At 35.7% G+C, this 24290-nt stretch overlaps 2 protein-coding genes and 1 pseudogene across 2 annotated transcripts; all 3 read right to left on the bottom strand.

Annotated features, from left to right (window-relative positions):
• Positions 1 to 2666: 2666 nt before the first annotated feature.
• On the bottom strand, positions 2667 to 5277 carry LOC125479776 (WW domain-binding protein 11-like). Its single transcript, XM_048589708.1, has 3 exons — positions 4869 to 5277; positions 4292 to 4573; positions 2667 to 3989 (listed from the first exon to the last, which is right to left on the bottom strand). Exons 1-3 carry the CDS (start codon positions 5064 to 5066, stop codon positions 2871 to 2873), a joined length of 1599 nt encoding a protein of 532 aa, XP_048445665.1. The 5' UTR covers positions 5067 to 5277; the 3' UTR covers positions 2667 to 2870.
• Positions 5278 to 6228: 951 nt separating this feature from the next.
• LOC125479571 lies at positions 6229 to 10999 on the bottom strand (annotated as a pseudogene).
• Positions 11000 to 12821: 1822 nt separating this feature from the next.
• LOC103931134 (FKBP12-interacting protein of 37 kDa) lies at positions 12822 to 17951 on the bottom strand. The gene is made up of 14 exons (XM_048589020.1): positions 17794 to 17951; positions 17633 to 17672; positions 17477 to 17535; positions 16667 to 16734; positions 16512 to 16548; positions 16177 to 16264; positions 15950 to 16014; positions 15796 to 15873; positions 15411 to 15458; positions 15193 to 15246; positions 14648 to 14809; positions 14081 to 14150; positions 13711 to 13766; positions 12822 to 13214 (listed from the first exon to the last, which is right to left on the bottom strand). The coding sequence occupies exons 1-14, from the start codon at positions 17806 to 17808 to the stop codon at positions 13047 to 13049; spliced, it is 1008 nt and encodes a 335-aa protein (XP_048444977.1). The 5' UTR covers positions 17809 to 17951; the 3' UTR covers positions 12822 to 13046.
• Positions 17952 to 24290: the final 6339 nt, after the last annotated feature.

The following is a 24290-nucleotide window of genomic DNA, read 5'->3' on the forward strand; positions in this document are numbered from 1 at the left end:
ACGTACTAAGAATCGATAATTTGAACACGAAGAAAACTTTTTAAAAATCTATTAATGAGAATGAATTGAAATCAAACAATTTTGTTAAGAGTATTTTAGTCTTACTTACTACATGAGAGAGATATTGAATAAAGTTGATTAGTTTTAAGTATTTTCACTGCCAGAGAATAATTTAATAATTGGAATGCAAGAATTAGCAAAATTATGCAAGAAAATGACACGAACTGGCCTGAAAATTGGTTGACCAACCTTCGGGAAATGGCGTAAAAAAATTGAATAAAAAATGTTGCTAATTCACCGCATACACTTCACCTTTAGTGTGAATGCATCACATCTTTTAATCTCGGTTAAAAATTTCATCAAAACTCATTAGGTGTTGCGCGAGTGAGAATTTGTTGCATGCATATATCTTCAGCAGTTCAAGACCCTTAAACGATTTAGGGTAAGAATTTTGTTGATTACAACTTGTCTTTGTTGAAGCAAAAGTCCAAAGATATGTCTCACGAGCTTTTGTTGACTAGAACACGAGTCTAGATATGTTTGTGCAATTTGCAATAAAGATTTGTTGGTCACAACAAATGCAGTTTTTAGTGTGATTGTCATACTGTTATGTGACATTATCGATCAACTCATGTTATATCACATAAATTCATTTATGGATACCCTAAATTTATAATGTATCACCTTATTTTTATCTGTAATGATGTGACAAGACAACCCTATTAAAATACATTTATAGGTTACACAACCAATCCAATTTTTTACCTTAGAGTCCTTCAATCCCAAAACTTCCATATTAATACCTTAAAAAGAAGATATAAGGCGTTATAACTACAAGGGTGGTGGTGGTAGATGAAACAAATTTCATTTGTTGGTTTTGGACAAAATATAGATGGAAGGGGATGAGTCACATATATTCCTGGAGTACAAGAGGGAATGGACCTCTCTCTCACTTATTAGCTTATTTTAAAGGGTCCACAAAATCAGCACAATCAAGAGGTGGTTCAGTGATTGGAGCAAATTTCAAACTCATATTTTACACAATTCGTCTCGAGTTTTGTTTTTGGTACTGGTGAATCACACGATGATGACCAAACAGAGGCTAAAATGCTTCTGTGAATTTTTTCTGACCTCCAAAATGGTGAACTGTCGTGACTGCGCCATCAATTAAAAATATAAATAAATAAGGAAGACTATTTTGTGCCTATTAGTCTTGGGACCATTACTATTTATGTTACTGAGAGCTCAGTCATTGTAATCTAATATAATCTAACAAAAAAATCTCCTCCTCCTCCTCCCAAATGGAATGAAAGATTGAAAACAAAACCCTCCTTCCTTCCTAGTCCACATGAACAGACTCACCCTCTTTGCAATCAAGTCTCTGGTCACTATCTTTTTTCCTCCCTATACCAAATTGTGGTCCTATTTTTCTAGCCATGAAAATTTGAAAACCTCTCCATTTTCTAGCAATTAAGGACATGGTCCTTCTTCAAGATAGGTCGAGGAATGTGCATCAATGATTAAGAGTTTAAGATACATGACAGAAAAAAAAAATGGTTTCAGTGAGGACTATTTGTGCTTAAGAATAAATATGTTAAACCAATCGAGACTTTTATTTTTGATAAGAAGAAAGAATTACATGCAAGGTTTCATAAAACTCGAATAAGTTTCTCTTATCACATAGCTCCTGTGATAAGAGACGGGTTCCATGAACCTGGGTTTATCTAACCACTCTTTTAGTCTTTCTTATCACACAATTCACTAGATAAGAGAGAGGAACTACATGAACCTGTAAGAAAATAAGAGATGGGTTACATGAACCTGGGTTTATCTAACCTCTCTTTTAGTCTTTCTTATCACACAACTCACTAGATAAGAGAGAGGAACTACATGAACCTGTAAGAAAATGGATGGTCAGAGGTAGAATTGTAACGGCAAGGACTGGCTTAAGTGAAAAGAGAGGGAGAGGGTGTTATTCACACTCATTTTTACCTCACGCATCTTGTTATTTTTTTGCCGTGGATCTTCTGTAATTCATTCCATCCGACAGCGAAAATTAAGAAGAGTGTATGAGAAGTAAAAATTATATGCATGGATAACACTACCCTTGATTTTTTCTATTTAATAAGAGCAAGTTGTAAAAATGGATGGTCAAAAGTAAAAGTGTAACGACAATGACATCTTAATTAATTCCGTCAAAAGTTACGTGATAAGAGAAAGCAGGATTTTTCGCATATACATGTGATAGGTAAGTTTTTCTTTTTCTTCTTCGAGCAGTGCTATCTACACTTTTTTTTTTACTTCACATATACCACTTTTAATTCTGACCGTCAGATCAAATAAATTAAAAAAAAAAAATCAAGAATATCACTTTCCCGTCTTTAACTAGGGATGGTCAAAGTAAAATGAAACGGCGAGGGAATCTCTATCACCAGCAACCAGTCTAGCACGCCCCTAGAGTCTGCACAGCTTTGTGAATGAAAAAAGCCCAGCTGTCACTCCTTTCAATGCCAAGCTACACCTAGCCCACCCTAAGTTATAGGCTACATGCGTGTCCTTAGCAAACCGACGAGGTTTCGGGAGAACTGTCGGTTGATTTTGAGTTGGATACTCACATTCTAATATTTTGTCACTCGATCACGACATAAACCTTCATGCAAGTAACATCCAAGCAAACGTTTGGTGAAATTTACATTCACAAATACAACACACAACAAATTTCAATGTCACCAGTCATTTCATATTTACATTCAGAAACAAATGGTGGTAATTATACATGGATGCGGAAGCACATAGAAAAACTAAGCATATAGCTGAATATCACACTCGTAAATCATAATCAAGCAAAGTATTAGAAGCAAGCGCATTTCTTACCGGCCAGATCCACCACTTTGAGGCTGTTCTCCATTGTTCATCAGCTTATCCAGCACAACATTAACGTCCACCGACTGCCCATTCTCGGTCATTTTCCTCACTGTTGCTCGGACCATGTCCCTCCGGAATCCCATCGCGACAACCTTATCAATGACATTATCAATCGGTATTCTGTTTCCAGTCCCACTGGAACTCGATTCCTTATCCACGCTCGCAGCCATGGGTATTGCGTGTGGCAATACCTTGGCAGTTGGCAGTTTCGAAAAGCTGCTTCCACCAGAACGGTCTAAAGAGGCTGGCATGACTTGCGAATGTTTCATGTTTGAACCGCTGTCGTGAGATGAAGATCCAACGTGGGAACGAAAATCATCAAAACGTGAATTTTGAACTGGTTGCACATGCCCAGGGGGGAACTCCAGGTAGTGATTGCTTGCGGTTTGATCATGCGTATATTGAATGGAACCTGCATACTGCTGTTGTTGGGGTGGGAGAGCCAAGCCAGGTGCATTAGAGGTGTTGTGGAAGCTTGGAGGATATCTTTGAGATGGCATGGAGGTTTCTCCAGGATTATGAACCAACGAAAACTGGGCTTGGGGATCAGCAGCATTGAAGGGTGGGTGCTGTTGAGGCAGCTGCTGCGATTGTGAGGTTAGTGATGGTTGTGGTGCTGATGGAAAAAGTTGATACGGTGCAGTGGGTGGCGGTTGCGAATGCTGTACTTGAGGGCTGTAGTACATCTCAGGTGTGGGCTGCGGATTTGGCACAGGTGGTGAGTAGTTAGAATCTGCATGTTGAATAGATGGGATTTGACTCTGAGGTGACTGCGTGGGGACCTGGACCTGTGCTGTAGGTGCTGGAGGAAAATTCTGATGAGGTGGAGTTCCGGGATCATTAGTAGGAAGAGAAGGAACTCGTAGGGTGGGGGCCTGAGCTGAATGCAGTTGGTAGCTTTGCTGAGGAGCGGATGATCGTACTCCTGGAGATGAAACTTTTTGCACATTGCTCGCTTGGTTTTCCGATTGCTGCTGACCCTTTAACATTTGAAGCTTTGCAAGCTCCAACCGAGCCTCTGCTATCTCTTGTTTATCTCTCAAATTCTGCATACCAGTGTCAACCTACAGTTTATTTACAAGCAACACGAACCATGTCAAGAAGCTGTTGGCAAGTACATTGTGCCTCGTGTTACAAAAGTCGAGCTCACAAGCATATTTAAATCAGATAATTGCCATGAAAACCTATCTGGCTATGAACCTGCTAAATAAAAACTTCGACTGAATAAATTTGCCATCAATATCAATTCTGTGCATCTAGGACCTAATTTGTACCACCCAAGTTATCCATCCTCTTAAGTTTTACTCATAGAACAATGCAACATACATTGACCGGTTAAACGAAAAAACCAATAATTTCACAATACCTCTTTTAGCATATTCTCTAGCTGCCTCAGTTTCCCATCAGCCTTCCCATGGTTGATTTCAGTAGAATCCTTGAAGTCGTCAACAGAATTCTCCAGCCGGCGTAATCGAGTCTCCAGCTGGGAAATTCGTGCACTGAGACCCTCAACCGCGTGCAATAGACTGCCAAAATGCTGGTTCATCTTTCCCTCAATCACCGAAATCAATGGCGAATCCTCGCAAGCCCTGACAGCATACTTGCTTCCAGGTTTGGAAAGGTTAAGGTAGTCCATAGAACTGCCACTCTGTGATTCATAACAGAAGCAAGCAATCACTTGAAACTCTTCAACAATCACGAACACGAATCGAAACATATAACTTACAAAATTCAACAGCATATCAGTTCAAATTTCCAATTTTTTTTCTTTGGTAACTTAAAATTACCAGATCAATTTACATTAAACCGAATTTAATTCGATTTAATAACACAAAATTGAATATAAACTCCATACAAAACCCTAATTACAGTTAGAATTCAACTTCCCAAATTTACCAAACACAGAAGGTTAAAGCTTTAGCTGAAATTTGAAATGCACAAACCTCGAGAGCGGTAATGCGCGGCTCCTGCGAGGCGACACGTCGTGCGGGGCGGAAATGAAAGCTGGAAACGGAGTCGGAGTCGGAGTCGTCCTTGCCGTCGTTATCGAATTGTTGAGGGTACGAAAGTTGAGAGAAATCCTCGGAGTGGGACCGAGAGAGTTCCATGATCTGCTTATCCATGAACTCCGTCGTCTTCATCGTGCTAGGAATTTTCTCCGAGATTTTCCGGTGCTATCCGTCATGTTTTCTGAGAATCCAAACAGCTGATTGTGTAGTGCTTAGTGGCCCGACGGAGATGCCTACGGAGGAATGACCGGCGTTTGAAGCGGAGCCGCAGAGGCTGATTCCTCCACTGTTCTTGATATGTTTCCTTTCTCTTTTGGGTTGGATTGCGGGTGGGTAAAGCCCAAACGAAATTTCTTTTAGCTAAGCTCAATAGTAAGGTTTGATATTTTTTTCGTTTATTTATTACTTTTTGTAAAACTAAGAGAATTGTGAAACAAGTTATGGAATCCGGATTCTCTTTGTGAGAATTCTAAAGATACGTAAATCATATTCGTTCATTGTATATCGTGCGATTAGAAATCATTTTAAATATTTTTATTTAAAATTAAATACAAACAATACCTGACAAAAACTGACCGTATGAAGTACGATGAACGGACATAATTTACAAATCTCCAGAATCCTCACCAAAAGATTCGGAGAGGATCATGTTGGCAAGTTATGATTCAAAATTCTGAAAAAGTTATGATATAGACAAAAATATCAATATGCAAATTTATGAAAATATCAATATTAATAGCGATTATCTTCAAAGGAAATTATCGAAATTTGTGATGGAGTAGGGATCAACTCATTCAGTTTTAGTCAAAATTAGAGAAAAATTTCTCAAAAAAAAAAAAAAAAATCCAAAATTCGAAATATGCAATAGATTCTGACAAAATTTATGTAGTGAATTGATAAATGTTGTCGGTATTTAATAATTTTCCTATATGTCGCCGATATATAGTGAAATTTATATTTCACTCCCTTTTCATATCGATCCTTGATTATCGATAATTTCGTGAATATTTTAAACACTACGTAGATAGGTTGATTCCTTATTTAAAATATTAAAGAAAGAATTCAATCATAGTCTATATCATATAATTCTTAAAATATAATTTAAAAACATAGTCTTCGTTGCATTTTCCATAACAAATTATTAATTTAAAACACACTTCTTGTATAAAATCCACAAAGTTCATGATCACTTACCAATCTAGCATATCATATCACACTGTTTGCTGAAATAAAAAACACGATTGAATTACAGATTGAAATTGCTAGCAACAAGGATCAAATTCTTTACATTTGATCAAAACAAGTAGTCAACTAGAACTGATCTTGAAGAAGTAAGCCATGGCACTTGGACTCTGACCATCTTATCAAAATAATCAAACTTCACTCCATCTCCATCGATCTCACAAGCAGTTGGCCTTTCTGAAGCAAACATTCTCATTTCTCCACAACCCTTCACTCCAATTCTCACCAAACTAGGGTTCCCCTCATGCTCCTCAGCTTCTACTGAATCAATTGCACCGCCAGTGTTGAGCATGTTGACCAATCCAATCGGAGCAAATTGGATCAGTTTCTTCCGCAAGACCCTCACCGGAGAAACAGTGAGGAGCTCAAAACTAAAAGGCTCAAGTGGAATCTCTACCTTCTCTGATGGCTTCAAGAACTTCAGCTTGTTCTGCTGGAACGTGTACACAGCAAATATGGTCACTCCTTGTACTGAAATGGGGTTCTTCCCTTGATTCCATTCCACGTCTTTTGGACTAGCAAAACAGGTCACAGACTTTGAGCAGTCGGGGGCGATTTTGTTCCGCCTGGATTTCGAGCACCATCCTCCTCCTTGACAATTAAAAGCACCCAAAACTCCAGTACACTGGTGCAAGTACATGTCGAAAAACGTTGAGTTAGCACCAAAACTAAAAAGGGCATCTTTTTAAACCCTATCTTACAGTTCAAGCAATATTTAGGGTTATTGCTATCTAGCTTACCAAACTTTACTACACTTTGAAAGGAGAAAAGCTGGCATCAGTGGTCATCACGTTGGTAGGGGGTTGGAGCCCATTCACGAGACTCACAACCAATAACAGTTTAAGTCACACATGTACATGAAACTTACTACCATTAACAGTTGTAATGGAGTTAAGCAGGTACTTGATAACCGACGCTAGTTTTCACTGTTAGAGAAATAATTTATGCACTCAATTTTTCTCGTATGACCAACGCTAACTTCTCTCTTGTATTTATGTTCCAAATGCAAACAATAAACAAACACTATGTAGAGCGAGAAAAAGAGTGCCAAAATCACATCCCGTGCTGTTAAAAGAGTGTCTTACTTTGTTGAGGTTCCATATTTTGAGCATTGTTTTCCCATCATGCAAAGGGTCTTCAAATAGGCAATCCCTAGCAGGAAGGGCATAGTGTTGGCATCGCAGTACGGACCCATCAGGCAGAACCAGGCTCTTAAGAAGCTTGAAGTTGTGCTTTCCGACAGAGTCACTAACGTAGATTGGTCCTCCGGATATAGCTCTTGACGCAGCATGGAATTCAGCACAAGGGTGAGTAGACTGAAACATGTCCCAATCTGGCTGTATGATGTTGCCCATCCAAAGGCTATTGTAGGCGCAGTGCACCGTGTGACACCCTTGCAGCCAATATGTTCCATCTGCTTCCGCCGTCGTCTCAGACCAAAAATCATCTCCTATGACATTTGTATCAATGCGAAGAAATTGGTTAGACCTGCAAATAACTGATAAGAGAATGCAAATTCTTCAAATAAAAAACATATTGAGGTTTTCTACAAATTGTTCCCTGAACCTGTATCAATCACCCTGTCAGTTTCTACTAAGAACCTTTTGTCCAGCCATTATTCTATGAACTGATAAATAGGCAATTATCTCCATACCGTTCCGTTAATCAACATTACATCCAAAATTTTGTCCACATGATTTCACTTCTCCAGTCGAGAGTAAATCCTACTTCCTAGCCTCACTAAAACACACTCCTACAAACCAAATTATCCCTCGTGTGCAGATCTGATCTATCTACCTCTCTATCACAAGGACTTATCAGATAGCAGCAAAATCACGTTTTTATTCTCTTAAGTGGCTCATGTGACAAATATATAGATGGAAGAATTGATGAGAAGTTTGCAAATTTGACAGTTTGGAGATAATTGGCTACTTGTAAAAGTTCGAACGGATAATTGGCTCAAAGAAAAGTTTATGGTGGAAATTAATAGCTTAGAAGTTCGTAATGTAAATTGCAAAAAAGAAATTCGAATGCAAAATACTTGCTCGGAATATATAGTCTACGTACCAACACGTCCAAGGGCTATGGCCTCGGTTCCGAGGTACATAAAGTCATTGCAGTGCTGCATGCTAGCAATCACCCCATTGCCATTGAAATGCTTCCTCATAGAAGCAGTCAGTGCCTTGTAATAGGCTTTCGCCAGCTCAACCCGACCCCCAAAGTCCTCGCATAACATCTCAAGCAACTGCACCATGGCACGAAATAGAAATTAAATCAAACAGTATATCTCTCGATTTAATATGCAACCTCACCTTTGAAATATGACAATGATAGCTTATTCTTTTTGTTTCTTTTGTTTTGCGAATGATAAAACACACTAGTAGAAAAAACTACATGCCCGACAAAATTTTAGTCAACAAAAATGATTAATAGTAATGATAATGTGAATTAGGTTAATGATCTCTACGAACAAAGATGTCATATAACAGTGTTTCAAACCCTCATACATAGACCATTACGACATTCACGCTTATCCAAATAATTAACGTTCAAGTACAAGTAACAATTCCATAATTTGAACCAATAAAATATATTATAGAGCTACATAATATTACAGTTTAGTAATGAAAAGTTCAAAACGGTGCACATGTGTCCAAACTCGTACCATGTAAGCAAAAAAATTTGTGACGTTTTTCAAAAGTGAAAAAGGATAAAAAGAGCTTAATTTCGAGAACAAACTTACGTGTATGACATCAACCTTAACACCATCGATCCCCGCCGACTGAAGATAAGAGTGCATCCCCTCATACAACTTGTGCGCCACCTCCGGCAGAACCAACCCTACTCCATTCCTCACAATTTTGTCCACCGCCATGTCCTCCATTGCCCTCTCCAACCCCGGAGACAACTTAGGATTAATCACCCTGCACTCTTCAGGCATCACTGGACTATTAGTCCCGGGCCTAATCCCACCCCAATATCCACAAAGCGCATGCCACACATACACATGCTCCACACTCCCAAACTCCTCCTTCAAATCCTTGATAAAGCCACCCATGCCCTTGCTAGACGCACCCTCATAGTCCTTAAATTTATAATTCTCTTGAAAACTAATCAGCCTGCCTGGCATTTGTTCCCCGGCTGATATCCTGGTCATGCTTTCTTGCCCCTTCACCGGGTCCTCATCGCGGCAGATCGATTGCCATCCGTCGTCGATGAGGACGAGTGCTGGAGGGCACCCACCTTCCACTAGGCCCTTCACACCTTCCCACACCCCTCTAGGGTGCACCATAAGATAGAATGCATCCCATGTACACCACCCAAGCTTGTCCACTATTTTTGGTACATTTTTCTCCTCTAGGAGCTTGAACGTCCCCAAGTGGGCCCTCACCACCTTCATTGACTCGTTGACCAAACTAAACGGGTCATCGCCGACGTGCATGTAGAAGCAGCTTCTGAAGCTCGACCCGCTGACACGTATCGAGCCGCTTTCCACGCACATGTCCACGTAGTCGTCGTTTGCACGACTCGGTTGGAGAGAGGCTCTGAAGGGTCCTTCCAGGAGTGGAAGAATCACAACGTAGGGTCGCCGGAGTCGTTTTTGTCCAAGAGCATCATCTGGGTCTCGTGCTCCACGTCGTTTCCCGTGGTTCCAGTCCAATGGGTGGACCACCAGACCTTGAACCGGAATATGCTCATGAACCTGATGCCGATGAGTTTTCCGATGTGGACCACGTGGCGGCTCTTGGGCTCGTCCGCGTCGAATCCCAGGAAGCAGCCAGAGGGCGTGGTCTTGTTATAAGGTGACAGGGTTGCTGTGACGCTGAGAGGGACTTCAGTGAGGATTGGGTGGCCATTAGCGAGAAGGTTGGATCCATTGAGAGTTATTGGGAGTTGTGACGTCGTGTCATCCACTGCAAGGCCCTTTAGGTCTAGGGCATTCTTTGTTAGGCTTGGAGCCATGGAAACCTAGCGTAGAGATAACGAGTGAGAGAGATTGTGGTAGCTTGGTGAGTAGAACTCGGTAGTAGGGAGTGGGGGGTTATATAGAGATGATTTGTAAAGAGGTTGGTGTGTGTGTGTGAAGACACTTTTAATTAGTTAAGGTTTGTGATTTGCTTTAGACCAAGAGAGAGATAAAAAAAAAAGTTTCTGATTTGCCAAAGAATGAGTGATGAAAATGTACAATGATGAATCATTAGTACTACTACATAATTAGGGTTAGGTTTCCAGCCAAAAATAAAAGGAAATAAAGAAAGCTTCGTCAATGTAATTTGTATATTTTTTTTTTTTTTTTTTTTTTTTGGTGAATGTTAATGTAATTTGTTTAGTGAGTTATTTTAGTTAGGGTTAATATGAAATGGCTACAATGAATTCATGCTCTTGTTTAACTTATCCGTTTTTTTTTTTTTTGATATATTTAATGCGAGGGTCAGAAATAATATATATATATGTATGTATGTATGTATGTATGTATGTATGTATAAGAAGCTGAAAAAATAGAAGTTCTCCCAAGATGAGACACTTGTCATTTATCATTTTTATTAGGTTGGTAAGAAATAATAAAAACGTAATGAATAGTAAGAGGTAATTTTGGTAAAAGAAAAAGATACAGGAGTGGGATGGGATGCAACAAAAATATAGAACAAGTTATGAACCCTTGTAAGTGGTAAAGCGTAACCATGAAGAGAGTAGTGGCATGGGATAGGGTTGTGATATAAAGTAATTTAATGATATAATATTAGAAATAAGCAGCACGTTATTAACGTTTTAAGTAATAAATCAATCATCAACTTTCGTGTCTTTTAATTTTTAAAATTGTGTTTACAAATTTAATCTCCTTAAGATTACCATTGTTTGTTGTTCCTTCTTTTTAGCATTTTCTGGGTCTATCTCACTTTTCTAGCTATATGTTCAATCCCTCAGCTTCTAATTTACTCCGGCCATTTCCGGCCAGATGATTCCTCCAAATTAAAGTTTCAATGTTATGGGATCTTGCTTAATTTTCTTTAGAAAATAAAGAGAGGGGAACAACAAATAATCTGGATCTTAATCAAACCAAAAGGTTGGATCCAGATGATGAACTACCACACTTCAACACAAGAAAGAACAAACTAATTAGGAAAAATTAGTATCCGATCCTTAGTTAATAATGTTTTTTATTGAAACCTTTTTAGTTTTCAGATTTTGATCAAGATCCTTAGCATTAATGCAATAATGAATTTACATGTTAGTTACATCATTTTTAAAATAAAAATTAATAATTGATATAGGATTTTAATACTCACACCTTTATTAAACTCCTAACTAATTTTCAATTCAAAACATTTTCAAAAAAAAAAAAAAAAATTAGAATAAGTTTATACCCCTTAATTTTTTATAAAAAGGTTTCCAATTTTTTAATCTTATATGTGCTCATTCATGTAATTTTTCAATTTTTAAATCTTAAAATGTACTCATTCTTAAATATACCAATTTGTACTGGTAAAATATAACTTTTTTATATATATAAAATCTAATCAATTTTTTCTAATCCATTTTTAAACTTATATGGGTACATTCTTTTTCTTGATTTGAGAATGTATCCATGTCAAATTTAATCAAAGAAGTTTACTAATGTTATTAAGTCTAATATCTATTATTTTTTGTGTGGTTTTGAAGAATGTACCCATATTTTGGTACAATAATTTTTTTGTTAATTTTGATGAATGTGCCCATGTTTATATACATACATACATACATATATATATATATATATACACACACACACACACACACACACATACACACACAATATATTGGAGAGTATAATTTATATTTTAATAAGTTTAATCCACAAGTTATGGGTATTTTTTAATTTAAAATCTCATTAATACAAACAGCTATAAATTTCAATTTTTAATTTAAAAAATATAGTAACCTATATAGAAATACATTATCACATTAATTTCAGGAACTTGGATTAAAAATTGAAAACCAACAAGATTTCAGTAAAAAAATATTGATAATTAGGGATCGCATCCAAAATATCCCAACTAATTAAGTAGGCAAGTAGGTGTCTATTGTCTGCTAGCTGGGATGAAGATTAGACAGAGGGAAGTGACATCGCTCTCAAATTCTCGACCGCTTCCGTGCATGGCGAACGCACTCAGTGCCACGCACACACACCTCAGCCTACACTTGGCATCCCAGGAGCTTCGCTGTCTGCATGCATGAGCCATGAGCTTTCCGGATTACTCAACCTCCCACGGCCAATAGCCTATCGCTCTTAAATTTTATGATGGTAGTTCCGCATGTTTATGTTTATATTGCGAATTAATTTTACAATGACAGTTCAAATTTTTTTATGTGGTATTAAAGTTGGTTGGTCAATATGTGAAAATATTAAGGACGACATGCGTTCTTGTTATTCATATATATTCACGTATTTTGCTAAAATATCGTCACACGTGAGAAGACTTGTTATCGTAAAAGTATCGTTCCATGCTAAAAACAAGAAGCCAATGTAGCAGTAGATTAAACCATTTTAATGTTTTTCATGACGAGGCATGATAAATTTGGGCAATAACCTAACTTGACGCCATCGTTTCATGTGAGTCATTCTCCCGCAATAGAGAGGGGTGGCATGCAGGAATTCAATTTAAGTAACAAAACAAGAACGATTCCGTTTTGTATGAATGAATGATATGGAACCATGCAACTGCACGTTAAGCGTTAAGAACTTTAACCTCGATTACGGCGGCCTAAGTTTCACTAGTTACTTTTACATAACAAAAATGTTCTGAGCGAAAAATAAACTCGAACGTTAATGTACATACAAAATGAGGATTATAAACGATGATTGTGTCCTACAATTTTCTTCTTCTTACTTCAGCTGTCGACTTCTCCAGGTACCATCTCATCATCGTCGCTAGCTTTCTTAGCGTCAGAAGGTGGATCTGCTTTCTCCTTCCCTATCAAGCTCTTCTGCTCCAGCTCCTGCTTTAACCGTTTGATTTCACGATCTTTCTCCTCTAGCTGCTCTTGCGTGATACGCACCTGCAATGGAAGACGCTTTAAATTCTGACTCTCATTAAGTACCAAATTCGTTAGATAAAGGACAGATTACGAGGCTTTCTTAAAACTAAAAACTAGAGGTCTCGGGTTCGAAACCCGCTGCTGGTGTGGAAGTCAGACTTGTGGCCAGGGGGAGGCTAGAATGCCTCTGTGAGTCTTCCTAGCCCCCGAAATGGATGGATAACTGAGGGTTGCAAATTTGACAACTACTCTAAGATCACAGAATTGAGGAACAAATAATAGGACTCGTAATATCAAACTACACTGAATAATATAGGAAGGGAAGGGTAATCAACTAAAGGATTAGATGTAATCCATACGAGTGGTCTTAATTTAAACTGTGATCGATAAAATGGCAGCAAATTTGGTGCATTATCGAAACAAAACGGAAAAGTTTAAATTGTGCATCTATGAAGCTAGGATGATGTACGATCTCTGTAAACCAAAAAACGAAAAAAGTCGAGAGAAGAAAGAAAACCATTTCATTTGATCTTTCAACATCATTTGTGAGCCCCTCCATATGTTGGTGCAACCCTGTACGTAGAAACACAAAAAGAATGAATGGGGAATGACCTGACAATATAAAATCCAGGATGTAATAACATTTTTTTTAGTACAATGCATAAAGAAATTATCATTGACATTAAAAAACAACAGTTTAAATAACAGCTTTGGGGAAAGAGATGCTCAATTGAACAATTAATAGTGACATACGCAGTCACGCAGTATGGTTCCCAGATATACAACGGGTGCAAGGGCATTGGATGTACCATTTAGCACACACATTCTACAAATCTGAGCGATACTGATAAGTTGATAACTAAAATTTTGATTGGTTTAACACTGACCTTCAAATTGACTTCTGAGTTCTGCATTTTGGGATTTTTGCAACGCAAGTTTCATAGATAATTCATGCATCTGCACACCAACAATACCAAAATCATGTTAACCAGATCGTTGGTGTATAATATAAACAAACAGATGACCATCCCAAGAGAATAAGGTACATTTGTTTAAAAACCAAAGGAGATAAGTTTATTCATAAGCACAACATAATAAGGCATCAAAGATGTCCATGTTCGCTTTGGTTCTAACAACATACTTTTGTGCCAAAATCAGTATTATTTATTCAAAGGGACTCGGGTGCTCAAAAGAATTTGAATGATCCAATGATTGTAGATAGCATTCACCGTCTAACCTAATCCCATTTCAACATATTGAAAATGTGAAGAGTTGATAAAATGTGCATGTAGCCATGCAAAATCCTCTATTAATGTCTCAACCCCAGGAAAATTGAACAAAAAAACAAAATTGCCAGGAAAAACAAAAGATATTAATTATATCTGTGGATAGAAGTAGCACAACATGGAAAGCATTTAATAACATCTAATATATTGTAAGTGCAACAGCAGCACCTTTCCCTCAGAAGCTTCATTGCCAATCTCCTCATTTTCCTCTTGGAGTGTCCGACATTTAGCCATTAACTGCTTCCCCATCTTACTTGCCGCAGTAAATGAAAGAGCTTCGATATCTTCCTTCAACTCCTTAACCTTTTTTTCCTTCTCCTCAACCAAAGTCTAACATTAAAGCACCAAAGGAAAACACATAGATAAGTTATTTATAAATATAAGGAAAACCTAGGAAAAGAAAATACTTGCAGAGTCTCACAATTGCCTTCATATAATATATAAATTTTTCCTTTAATCGATACAAGCAGGTAAAGCCGATTCACGAAAAAGAACATAAAGAAAAGCTATCCACCTGAAGTGGCATATAAATTTTTTTCCCAACCTTTTTTGTTTTCTTCTCACAAGGATTCCTCCCTTCAGTATCTATTTCTCGGACTTATAATGTAATTTCTTTGTGTATACATGGAAAAAATGGGATGTGTGTGCTATAATGAACAAATATAGTAAAAGCTTAAAAAAGAAATGCAGATCAGCAGCTTCAAAAGATTAACCTTTAGACGAGTAAACTCCTCATGAATTGCTGGATCGAGTAGCAATCTTCTTGCCTGTACAATTAATCAGCACAAAGAATTGCAGACCAGGTTGAAATGAATCATAAAGAGAATTTACAACCAAACCAAAAATTAATAACTTTACCACTGGTCTGAAATTTCAAAAGCTCAAGGTAGGCAATTTTAGAATCATATAAAACTAAAGGATTTTAAACTACCTGCATTGATGGTGGCTTGAGTTGAGCTTTAAGCTCCCGGACTGCAGACTGCATTTTAAATAAGTTAGGTCTTTACGGTCACAGAGAATTAATCTTACTCTTTTTACAAATAAAATCTTCCTACTAAAAAAGCGAATATACTATCAAGCTCTTATATTCTGACATGAGAAGGGCGCATGAATTAATTTCTCTTTACTTTTTACAAATAAAATCATCCTACAAAAATAGCAAATATGCTATCATGCTCTTACATTCTGACATGACAGAGGTACATGATACATCACATGCAAAAGATATTTAAAAAAATTGCAAATATGCTATCATGCTCTTACATTCTGACATGAGAGAGGTACATGATACATCACATGCAAAAGATAGATATTACCTTGAGCTCTGCTATCTCCTGCTCCCGTTTTGCAAATGTGACAATGAACGCAGCTTCCTTTTTCTTTGCTTTCTCTAACTGATAATAAGAACAACCCGTGAACAAAAAGCTCAAGATTACCGATGACTTATGAAAAGAAACATTTAACACTAACCTGTTCTTTCAATGACTCCTCGGAGTTTTTCAGGGACTGAAGATAATTGATGACCAGTTTAGGATCTACAAGATAGGTTGAAACCATATTTGTTAATACATTCAGATAATGCATATAAAATGATCATACGATAAGTTTATTGTCAAAAACATATAATCTAACTCTTGACATAACAAAACAAGGACAGGCAAAGCAGTAGAATGCCCTGAGGCTAGTATGGGACTAACCAGGAGAAGTTCCAGAAGCTAAGCAGGGTTCATTCTGAAATGAAGAATGCCACTTTTGAATCTCAGATTTTGCAGCTTCAAGTTCTGTCTGTAGCCAAGCCAAGTAATTGTTAACCATCTAACAAGTATGACTGTAGCGAATGCATAGTGCCATGAAATTTTCAAGCTCGTGAAGAAACTATGTTCATTCAATCTATCTCACAACTGTAAGCATCAAATATTTTACCTATTTGACTACAAATTAAATGGAATTGGTTATCAAAGAATTGATATTTCCCTAACTGTAGACAATGAAGGAACATATAGAAGGAAAGAGTTAAATTAGGAATGCGTACTTGGCATGTTGCAAGAGTATCTTTACAGTTTTGAAGACTGCAAAAACAAATACAATAAAAATTAAAATTTCAGGCCTAAAGAAAATTCAATGCATAAGTATTGCCAGTGTTATAGAAGTTTGATCACTAGAACATAACACATTACTTCATAATACCTCTCACGAAGAGTCAAAATCATAGCTGTTGCACCACCAGGAGCAGTCTCTTCAACTTTAGAGTTACCCTATATTGTAAAAGATCATTTTATTTTCCTTCAATTGAACGAAAACTGAAGAAAGGGGAACATACAAAGAAAACTCTCATATAAGAAAGAATCTGTAGAGGGCAAGCATGTTTATCAGAGGCAGCTTCTTAGGAGCATCCTTCCGTTTGACAAGTATAATTTAATAAAAACTATTTGATTTAGATACACATTATATATCCTACTCTTTTACAAAATTTGTTGACTGTGGGCAATAAATGTCACATCACGTCCCAACTATAACTGTTCTGTTGACGTGCATCAACATACTTGAATTACAACTACGTCTTTTTTCTCACCCAAAAAATTTAAGTTCTTTCTCCACAAATTGAACCTAACTTCCAAAACATCATCTCTGCATTCTTCAATACTTTGGTTCTTCACCTAAACTATTTGCTAAAACACACTGTTGTACACCAATACTGTAGTGAATCCAAGAAATTTTTTTACTTTACCATTGTTTCATATAGGTCCAACCTAGACAGTAGGCCAAAGAATAAAGATACCCAGATCTAAGTGCTTTTAAAACAGCTAAAATAACTTCTGAAGGAACAAGCCAAAGGTGCTTTTGAGTCGAAGAAGCACTAGGAAGTGCTTTTCAGAAAATGCACTTAGATTTATTAAAAATTTCGATGTGTTTCTCATAGTAGCACTTCCAGCAAAAGCACTTATAAGTCAGAGAAGCAATTTCAAGCAGACGCCTGGCAGGAATAAAATGCAATACCTGTTTCGAGCCGAAAGGATCAAATTCTAAGTCGTCATCGCCAAAGCTTCTCTTTTTACCTAGATTGATAAAACACAAAGATACAGAAATCAATAAGCAAAATTCAATCACACATTCAGAGCCACGCCGTTTGGTTGCCAAGAAAGTTAGACATACCGCGCCTGGGACTGGGAGAATCGCCACCGAAGTCATCATCCTGTATTTCAACGAATCAAAAACGCGTTCGAATTAATCACTGAGAATTAGAACAATTAAACCCTAAAATCGAACTAAATGCGGAAATTGAGGTAGTAGCTAAAGGGTTTTGGAGGGCTTACGTCATGGGTAGCCATGGAATTTGAAATCTTCAAAACCCTAGAACTTGATAAGCGAACTGTAGCTGCGAAGCTGGAAGCACAAGCCGTTTGTTGCAGAGCGGATCGGAAACAAAGGGGTTTTGGGTTTGGGGGGAAAGAGCAGTTATCAGCTGCGCGCGGCTCCACAGTTTGACCGCCCTAGTCTAATATTCTCGATAGGCCTAAGAAATAGAGCCCATTTTATAAAAATGATCCATTGGGCTTTAAGGGATGAACCTATAACTATGTCATTTTCGAAAATCTGTTTTTTTTTTTTTTTTTCAAAGAGGAATAATTGGTGGCGAACCACTGTTATCTATTATTTTCTTGTCTAGAGGAGGCTAGTTAGGAATTCCACCCTACTTGTGGTCAGGATCAAGTTGATTTACAGCTTACAAAGTATCGAATCCAGGACCTCACCTTTTTTTCTTTTACGCCACTTGTCATGGTTCGGGAAACATAAGATTTTTAATTTAAGAGGAAGTCTCTGATCACCTAATCTATCCACCAGTTATTATTAAAATTAGGGTCATTTTGATTTCGATCCCTAATCAACCTAATTGTTAGACTGAAACCTTATTTGCTTAAATATATTGATCGAGGTCCTTAGCCTCATTTAAGATATTTAACTCATGCATTTATGCGTTTAATGTCCCACAAATTATGAAATTTAAACAAATTCAAATAATATTTTTAAATATAATAAATACTTAAAAATGAAATTTAGAGTAATATTGTTCTTCACAAAAATTATAGCAAAATAATAATGTACCCACATAAATAGTAACATATTTTAAAAAATAACTATTGATATATTTTAAAACATAAAATAAATACATATAATTAGCATGGGTATATTTAGCAAAATTAAAAATGGGTACAAATAAATTAAAAAATATGTGTACAAATACAAATAAGAGTTTTTAAAAAATGGGCACAAAAAGGAATTAATATAGAGGTACAAATTAAAATTGAAAAGAAAATTGGTACAAATTTAAAAATTAAAAATTAAAGAAAATAAAAAATAAAAAAAAGTTCCAAATTAAAAATGGATACAAACTAAAAATAAAAATATATGATAAAAAATTTATCCATGGATATAAATATAACAAATGTAACGTTTCTAACATTAAATGAATATATTTAGAAATAAAAAATATTTTATCATTGAAATAATTAATGATGTTTATTAAAATATAGGGACCTTAATCAAAAATTGAAAATGAATAAAGTTTTAATCAATGGAGTAGGAAAAATAAGGATGAGAACCTAATTTTTCCTTAAAAGTTATTACAATGTACACAGCACACACCGCTTTTTTAAATTCTCCTTGATAATGTGGTTTCATACGCTAAATCCTCAATTTTCTCAAACCCCTTGTAAAAAATCACGCACAAAAAAATCAACGAAATAAAAAAGATGAGGAGTTACCTAAGCAAATGTCCATTCTCACAACATAATTAATTTGCAATTTTTTTTTGCACTAATGTTTTTAGGAAGAAAATTTGAAGAAAATGAATTATTCGAATTACACAATGAGTTTCAAGATTGTCTGTGTCGTATTAAATTATATAATGTATATTGATGTGTATTTGAACACTCTTCAAGATAACGATTGGTGTCACTTTAATTGATGTTTATCGAAGAGCCATCTACAAGATCAAGCTCAAAAGTATTCTTAAACTCCATGGATCAATTAGTATCATCATTTCTCTGCAGAAAATATGTCTGGAATTTGCTCCAACCAAGTTCTACATAGGATAATCCACTCACCAAGAATGGCAAACACATGTATTATGCTTGTCTTTGGATTTTGATTGGTCTGTTTCATGTCTCCTTTCCTACGAGAAATTTTTCAGTGTGTCATAAATACAACTTGGTACACCAAGTGTAATAATGCGATCGGTTGAAAACGTGAAAAAACTCGACAAAAAAAAAAAACTTGAAATACATTCAAAACAATTGTATTATGACACTCGGTATATAGGACCGTGTTCCCAGCACATTAAAAAATCTCTCATTTCCCACCACCCCCTAGCTAGTATTAACAACTAATTCAAGTGATCCACCAGTGCTAATCACAAATTAATGTATGCGTTTAGTTAATTTTTTAATTAATGTTGGTGGGAAGGAGGTATGTCCATGTCTTCAATCAAACCCTCACACTAACTAGCTGGTTCTAGGCTTCCATTTTAAAATAATCCCACGTCGTTTTGGTCCGATAAGGTTCACATATATATGGAAGATGAAGACAAACCCCCTTTTCTCCAGTTTTCAAAAAAAAAACACTCCCTTTTCTCCAAATCTTGCATAGATTGACCCAGCCAAGGAAAAAAATTAGGAATATATAGTAATTAATTAGTAAATTAGCTTTTTAGCATAGGTGAGAGATCATAATTAATAATCTAGCTTATAATACAATTTATCCCGTGATTGACTCTTCTTGTGAGGATAAATTTGTGAGAAACTTTTATGGTATCGGAAAACACAAAAGTTAGATGATGTATGATTTTACGTGTTTTAACAAAGATGGATAATATAGGAGAAATTTTATTTAAACTCATTTAACATCTTTCTACACCAAACTTATTCCCTTCACCCATATTGTTTTTTATTAAAGAATTAATCTCTCTTTAAACTCAAATTTATTACCTAAACTACCCTCTCAAACCCATTTCAAAATGTTAAGTTATCTTTACACTCATTCCCTTTATAAATAACATCTGTAATTGATTTTTTTTTTAAAAAAAAAAAGAGGCGTCTTTGCCCCCACCCCCCCCCCCCTCTTCCCACTAGCATTTCCATGACTACTTTTTTTTTTTTTTTCCTGCTACTAAACCCAGACATTTGCCTTTTTTTCTTTCTATTGATATGCATAAGTAACAAAATCAATCAATTCATCCTCTTATACTTATCAACAAGCAAGGAAGTTTATAATCTAAGAACATTGGTAAGAAGTTTTTCCTATAGAATTTTCCAATTGCAAAAAGTTTAACAAACCATTCGGGATTGATGAAAAAAATTGAAACCCAAATACTCATCTTCTAAACTTAAAAAAAATTGAAATCAAACGAACAAAATATTCATAAATTGAGTCATACCTTAGTTGGAGGATTCAAAACTTCAAAATCACCATCCATCAATAAAAAAAAACTTGTTTTTCTCTACAAGACCTATTAGGGTTTTAGTCAGAATGAACGTAGGATAAACAAGAAGTGATGGTAGGGTTTTAATGGGTTTATTGATAAATTTGAGTTTTATTATTAATTTCATTTTGTACTTAATATTAATTATGCAATAGGATAAAATAGACAATTAACAATTTAAATTTAAACTAGGTGTAAAAAGATGTTACGTAGGTTCAAATAAAATTTCTCATAATATAGTTTATTTGTTCCGCATTCAGAATATATTTATAAAAAAACGAATTTAGGTGTTATAACTTGAAATAATAACGTTGTGTGATCATGTTATGAACACACTGAAAACTACTCACTTGTGACGGTCCCTTAATTAGTTATCCAATGGTTGGCTTGTGAGTGGCAGTCATCAAGATTAAACCTTTTTCCTTAATCTTCATGGATGGCAAAAAGGGTTGGTTGATATGATTGATATGAGGAAAAAAATTAGGGTTTGTCGGCAATGGGAATTTAAAGATATACAGAACGCATCAATTCAGGTATGAATTTTTGTGGAGGGAGGAGACATCTTTTTAACACTTGGGGCCTTTGGTTCCTTTGGACTCATTTCAATTTTCTTCCCTATCAAATTATCAATGAGAAAATGTGACCACATTCTCAAGTGAATTACGGGTTGTTGAAAAAATAACATCATTTTCTTTAGGTTAGGTGGAGATTGCGTTTTAACCTCTCATAGATTTCTTGACCAATATTAGTTTGGTGGAGTTGTTGGCCATTTATTTGGAATAGTAACTAAGTTGACCAACAATATCAAAAGATGATTAGGAATTAAGTTATTGAACTAATAGTCTTATTTTAATAGATTTTGATCTACTAAATCTATGTTTTTTAACGTATAAAGTGTACCACCTTTTCTTAATTAATCTATCACATGAATCACATTAAGTAGGTACTTATCCACCTCCAAAATTAGAAAGAAAATAATATATCAAGTTGTATTTTTCTCCTTTGTTTATTTCATAATTTTGTGCTTTTTTGAATAAAAGATATTATATATACTAATTTTGTGCTTAGCATAAGTAAGAATCGGGAAAAGAATAAGCCCCAATTTTCAACTAATTGATTAGAGTCATTTAAAATCATAAAACAAGACCCTATGACGCAACACTAAGTAAACAAAAGGGTTACCAATGTAAGCTCTTGAAGAATTAGATCTGGAGTCCATTAGGTTCTGAGAGAAAACCTAAAGGGTTTGTATTTGATTAATTCTTGAATAATTACAATTGAAGCATCCTATGACATAAATAAAAGGTTACAACGGTAGGAACAACTCAAAGGACTTTGATAATTAAAACAACATTAATCGGACGGAAATCGAAAGATCTGCTTATTATTTCAGAAATTAAAATGTTGTTTTGGAAGCCTAAACGGCCTCAAATGGTTAAAATCCATCATATATCACAGCAATTGGAACCACGATATTGTTCCCTTTTCCAAAAAGGTATCATGGCTTCAATTCGAAACTCGGACCCCAAATTTGCAAATTTCCGCTGTCTCTTTGTCTTTCATCAGTCCATTCCCTCTTTAATCTATTTGGCCATTTATTCTACATCACCCTACAAACTTATAATATTGAATTAGAAGATGGAAGTTTAGTGATCAACAAAAATTAGTCAAAATTTGATATTTATGTTTTAATAAAACGAGTTTATCATGATCTTGAATTAGTCTAGTTTTAAACATGGATTTATCGAGTGAAACTAACATATATTGAGTTTGTGGTTTATATTTGGGGTTGGTTTAGCATTAAGATAAACCCTAAAAATGAACTATGGTGGTTGGATTTGTCGTTAGACTGTAGATCTGGACACTTAATTAATCAAGTAGCTTCAGTAAAAATGCATGATTTTATCAGCGACAACAATATAATATTTATCTTAATAAGATATTATAAGATTGTCTTCTAAATGCAGAGAGTAGAAGATGATTCATCTCCTGCAAGATATATATAACATGGTATAGAAATAGAAGTATAAATTTCTCCAAAAAAAGCATTGTTCTCATAGGTCACGCGCACGACAAAACTACATGCAAAAATAGTTCGAATTCGAAAACAAGTTAAAGCCACTCACATTCTCTCATCCTTCTTTACCTTTTGTATCCAACAAGCTGCAAGCGTGCATGTATATATGCGCATATATACCCAAACAAATGGCTTTTTCAGTCCAATATATGGACTTTAGTGTTTACACTTTTTAGCATACCATGTCATGAATATGAAGCAAATAAAGTTAGGGTAAGAAATTTTGGACATAAAGTGCAAGTGATTTATTCGTAAATACAAAATTAACGCAGTGTAAGTGATTTATTCGTAAACACAAAACTAAAATATTTGTTAACATACTTTCTAATATAAGTGAATCTTACCTATAATGATAGAGCTCAAATTTACCGAACATTGTGTTGATAAGTGTGTCGATTTTGTGTGTCCGAGTAGTTTTATTGTAAAAGTATATGAAGTATTGGATGTAAATAGAGAAAGTGAGTGAGAAAGAAGTGCATCTTCGTGTGTGGCCTGTCATGAGAGGTGTATGCAAGTTTGGAAACACAATGGGACCCTTGTGCAATAGCCAGTTCACACTCCATTGCTGAGGAGTCAACCTCATTGCTCTCTTTTAGTCCATCAAAGATCCAACACCGTCTATCATGATTATTTCTCAACACAAAAGTTTGGAAAAATGAAATGGCTATGGGGACAAAAAGGACTAAAGCAGAGACGTGGAGAGGACATATCGCACGCAAACAAAGCATTTTTGTCTATGCCACTTATACATATCTATGGCCAATATATGCAAAAGTCCACATGTAAAATGGTAAATTCTCTGTTGTCTCATAAAATTCAAATTATCAACGATTGCATGTAGTGTAATTATCATCTACAAGATCATTTCCTACGTGTGCACGTGTGTAGGGCTTTCTAATCTACACCTTTTTTTTCTTTCTAAAATTTTCAATTTGGTGGATGTAGTTTGAGTACTATGTATGCATGGGCAGCATATAGGATAGAAACCGAAGTTTGAAAAAAGAAAAGAAAAAAACCTGTATCGAAGCATACACAGAGTCATTGCCACCAAGAGAGATCACATCAAAATCATCGCTAACAAGTGAGGCCACATCACTATCCGAGATATCAACTGCTAAATGTGATAAATAAACAAAAAAACCTAACCTAATCAACCATTCCACGGCAGCAATATTATAGATGATGTATCAGTGACATGGGTATATGCCAAATGCTGTCATGTTTCTCATGCACAGTAAGATTAGACTTCTGAAGTT

Source organism: the organism of the source record quoted next, unplaced genomic scaffold (assembly GCF_019419815.1).
Source record: "Pyrus x bretschneideri cultivar Hongxiangsu unplaced genomic scaffold, Pyrus_bretschneideri_v1 Contig3, whole genome shotgun sequence".
Lineage (NCBI taxonomy): Eukaryota > Viridiplantae > Streptophyta > Magnoliopsida > Rosales > Rosaceae > Pyrus > Pyrus x bretschneideri.

What these genes read in the sequence shown, in the direction of transcription:
- LOC125479776 (XM_048589708.1), bottom strand. Translation starts at nt 5,066, where the DNA reads ATGAAGACGACGGAGTTCATGGATAAGCAGATCATGGAACTCTCTCGG. An exon ending in CGCGCATTACCGCTCTCGAG is followed by an intron (nt 4,574 to 4,868) that starts GTTTGTGCATTT and finishes TATGAATCACAG; the next exon opens with AGTGGCAGTTCTATGGACTA. An exon ending in TAGAGAATATGCTAAAAGAG is followed by an intron (nt 3,990 to 4,291) that starts GTATTGTGAAAT and finishes AATAAACTGTAG; the next exon opens with GTTGACACTGGTATGCAGAA.
- LOC103931134 (XM_048589020.1), bottom strand. An exon ending in ACTCAGAAGTCAATTTGAAG is followed by an intron (nt 13,767 to 14,080) that starts GTCAGTGTTAAA and finishes TTCTACGTACAG; the next exon opens with GGTTGCACCAACATATGGAG. An exon ending in TTGAAAGATCAAATGAAATG is followed by an intron (nt 13,215 to 13,710) that starts GTTTTCTTTCTT and finishes CTTCCATTGCAG; the next exon opens with GTGCGTATCACGCAAGAGCA.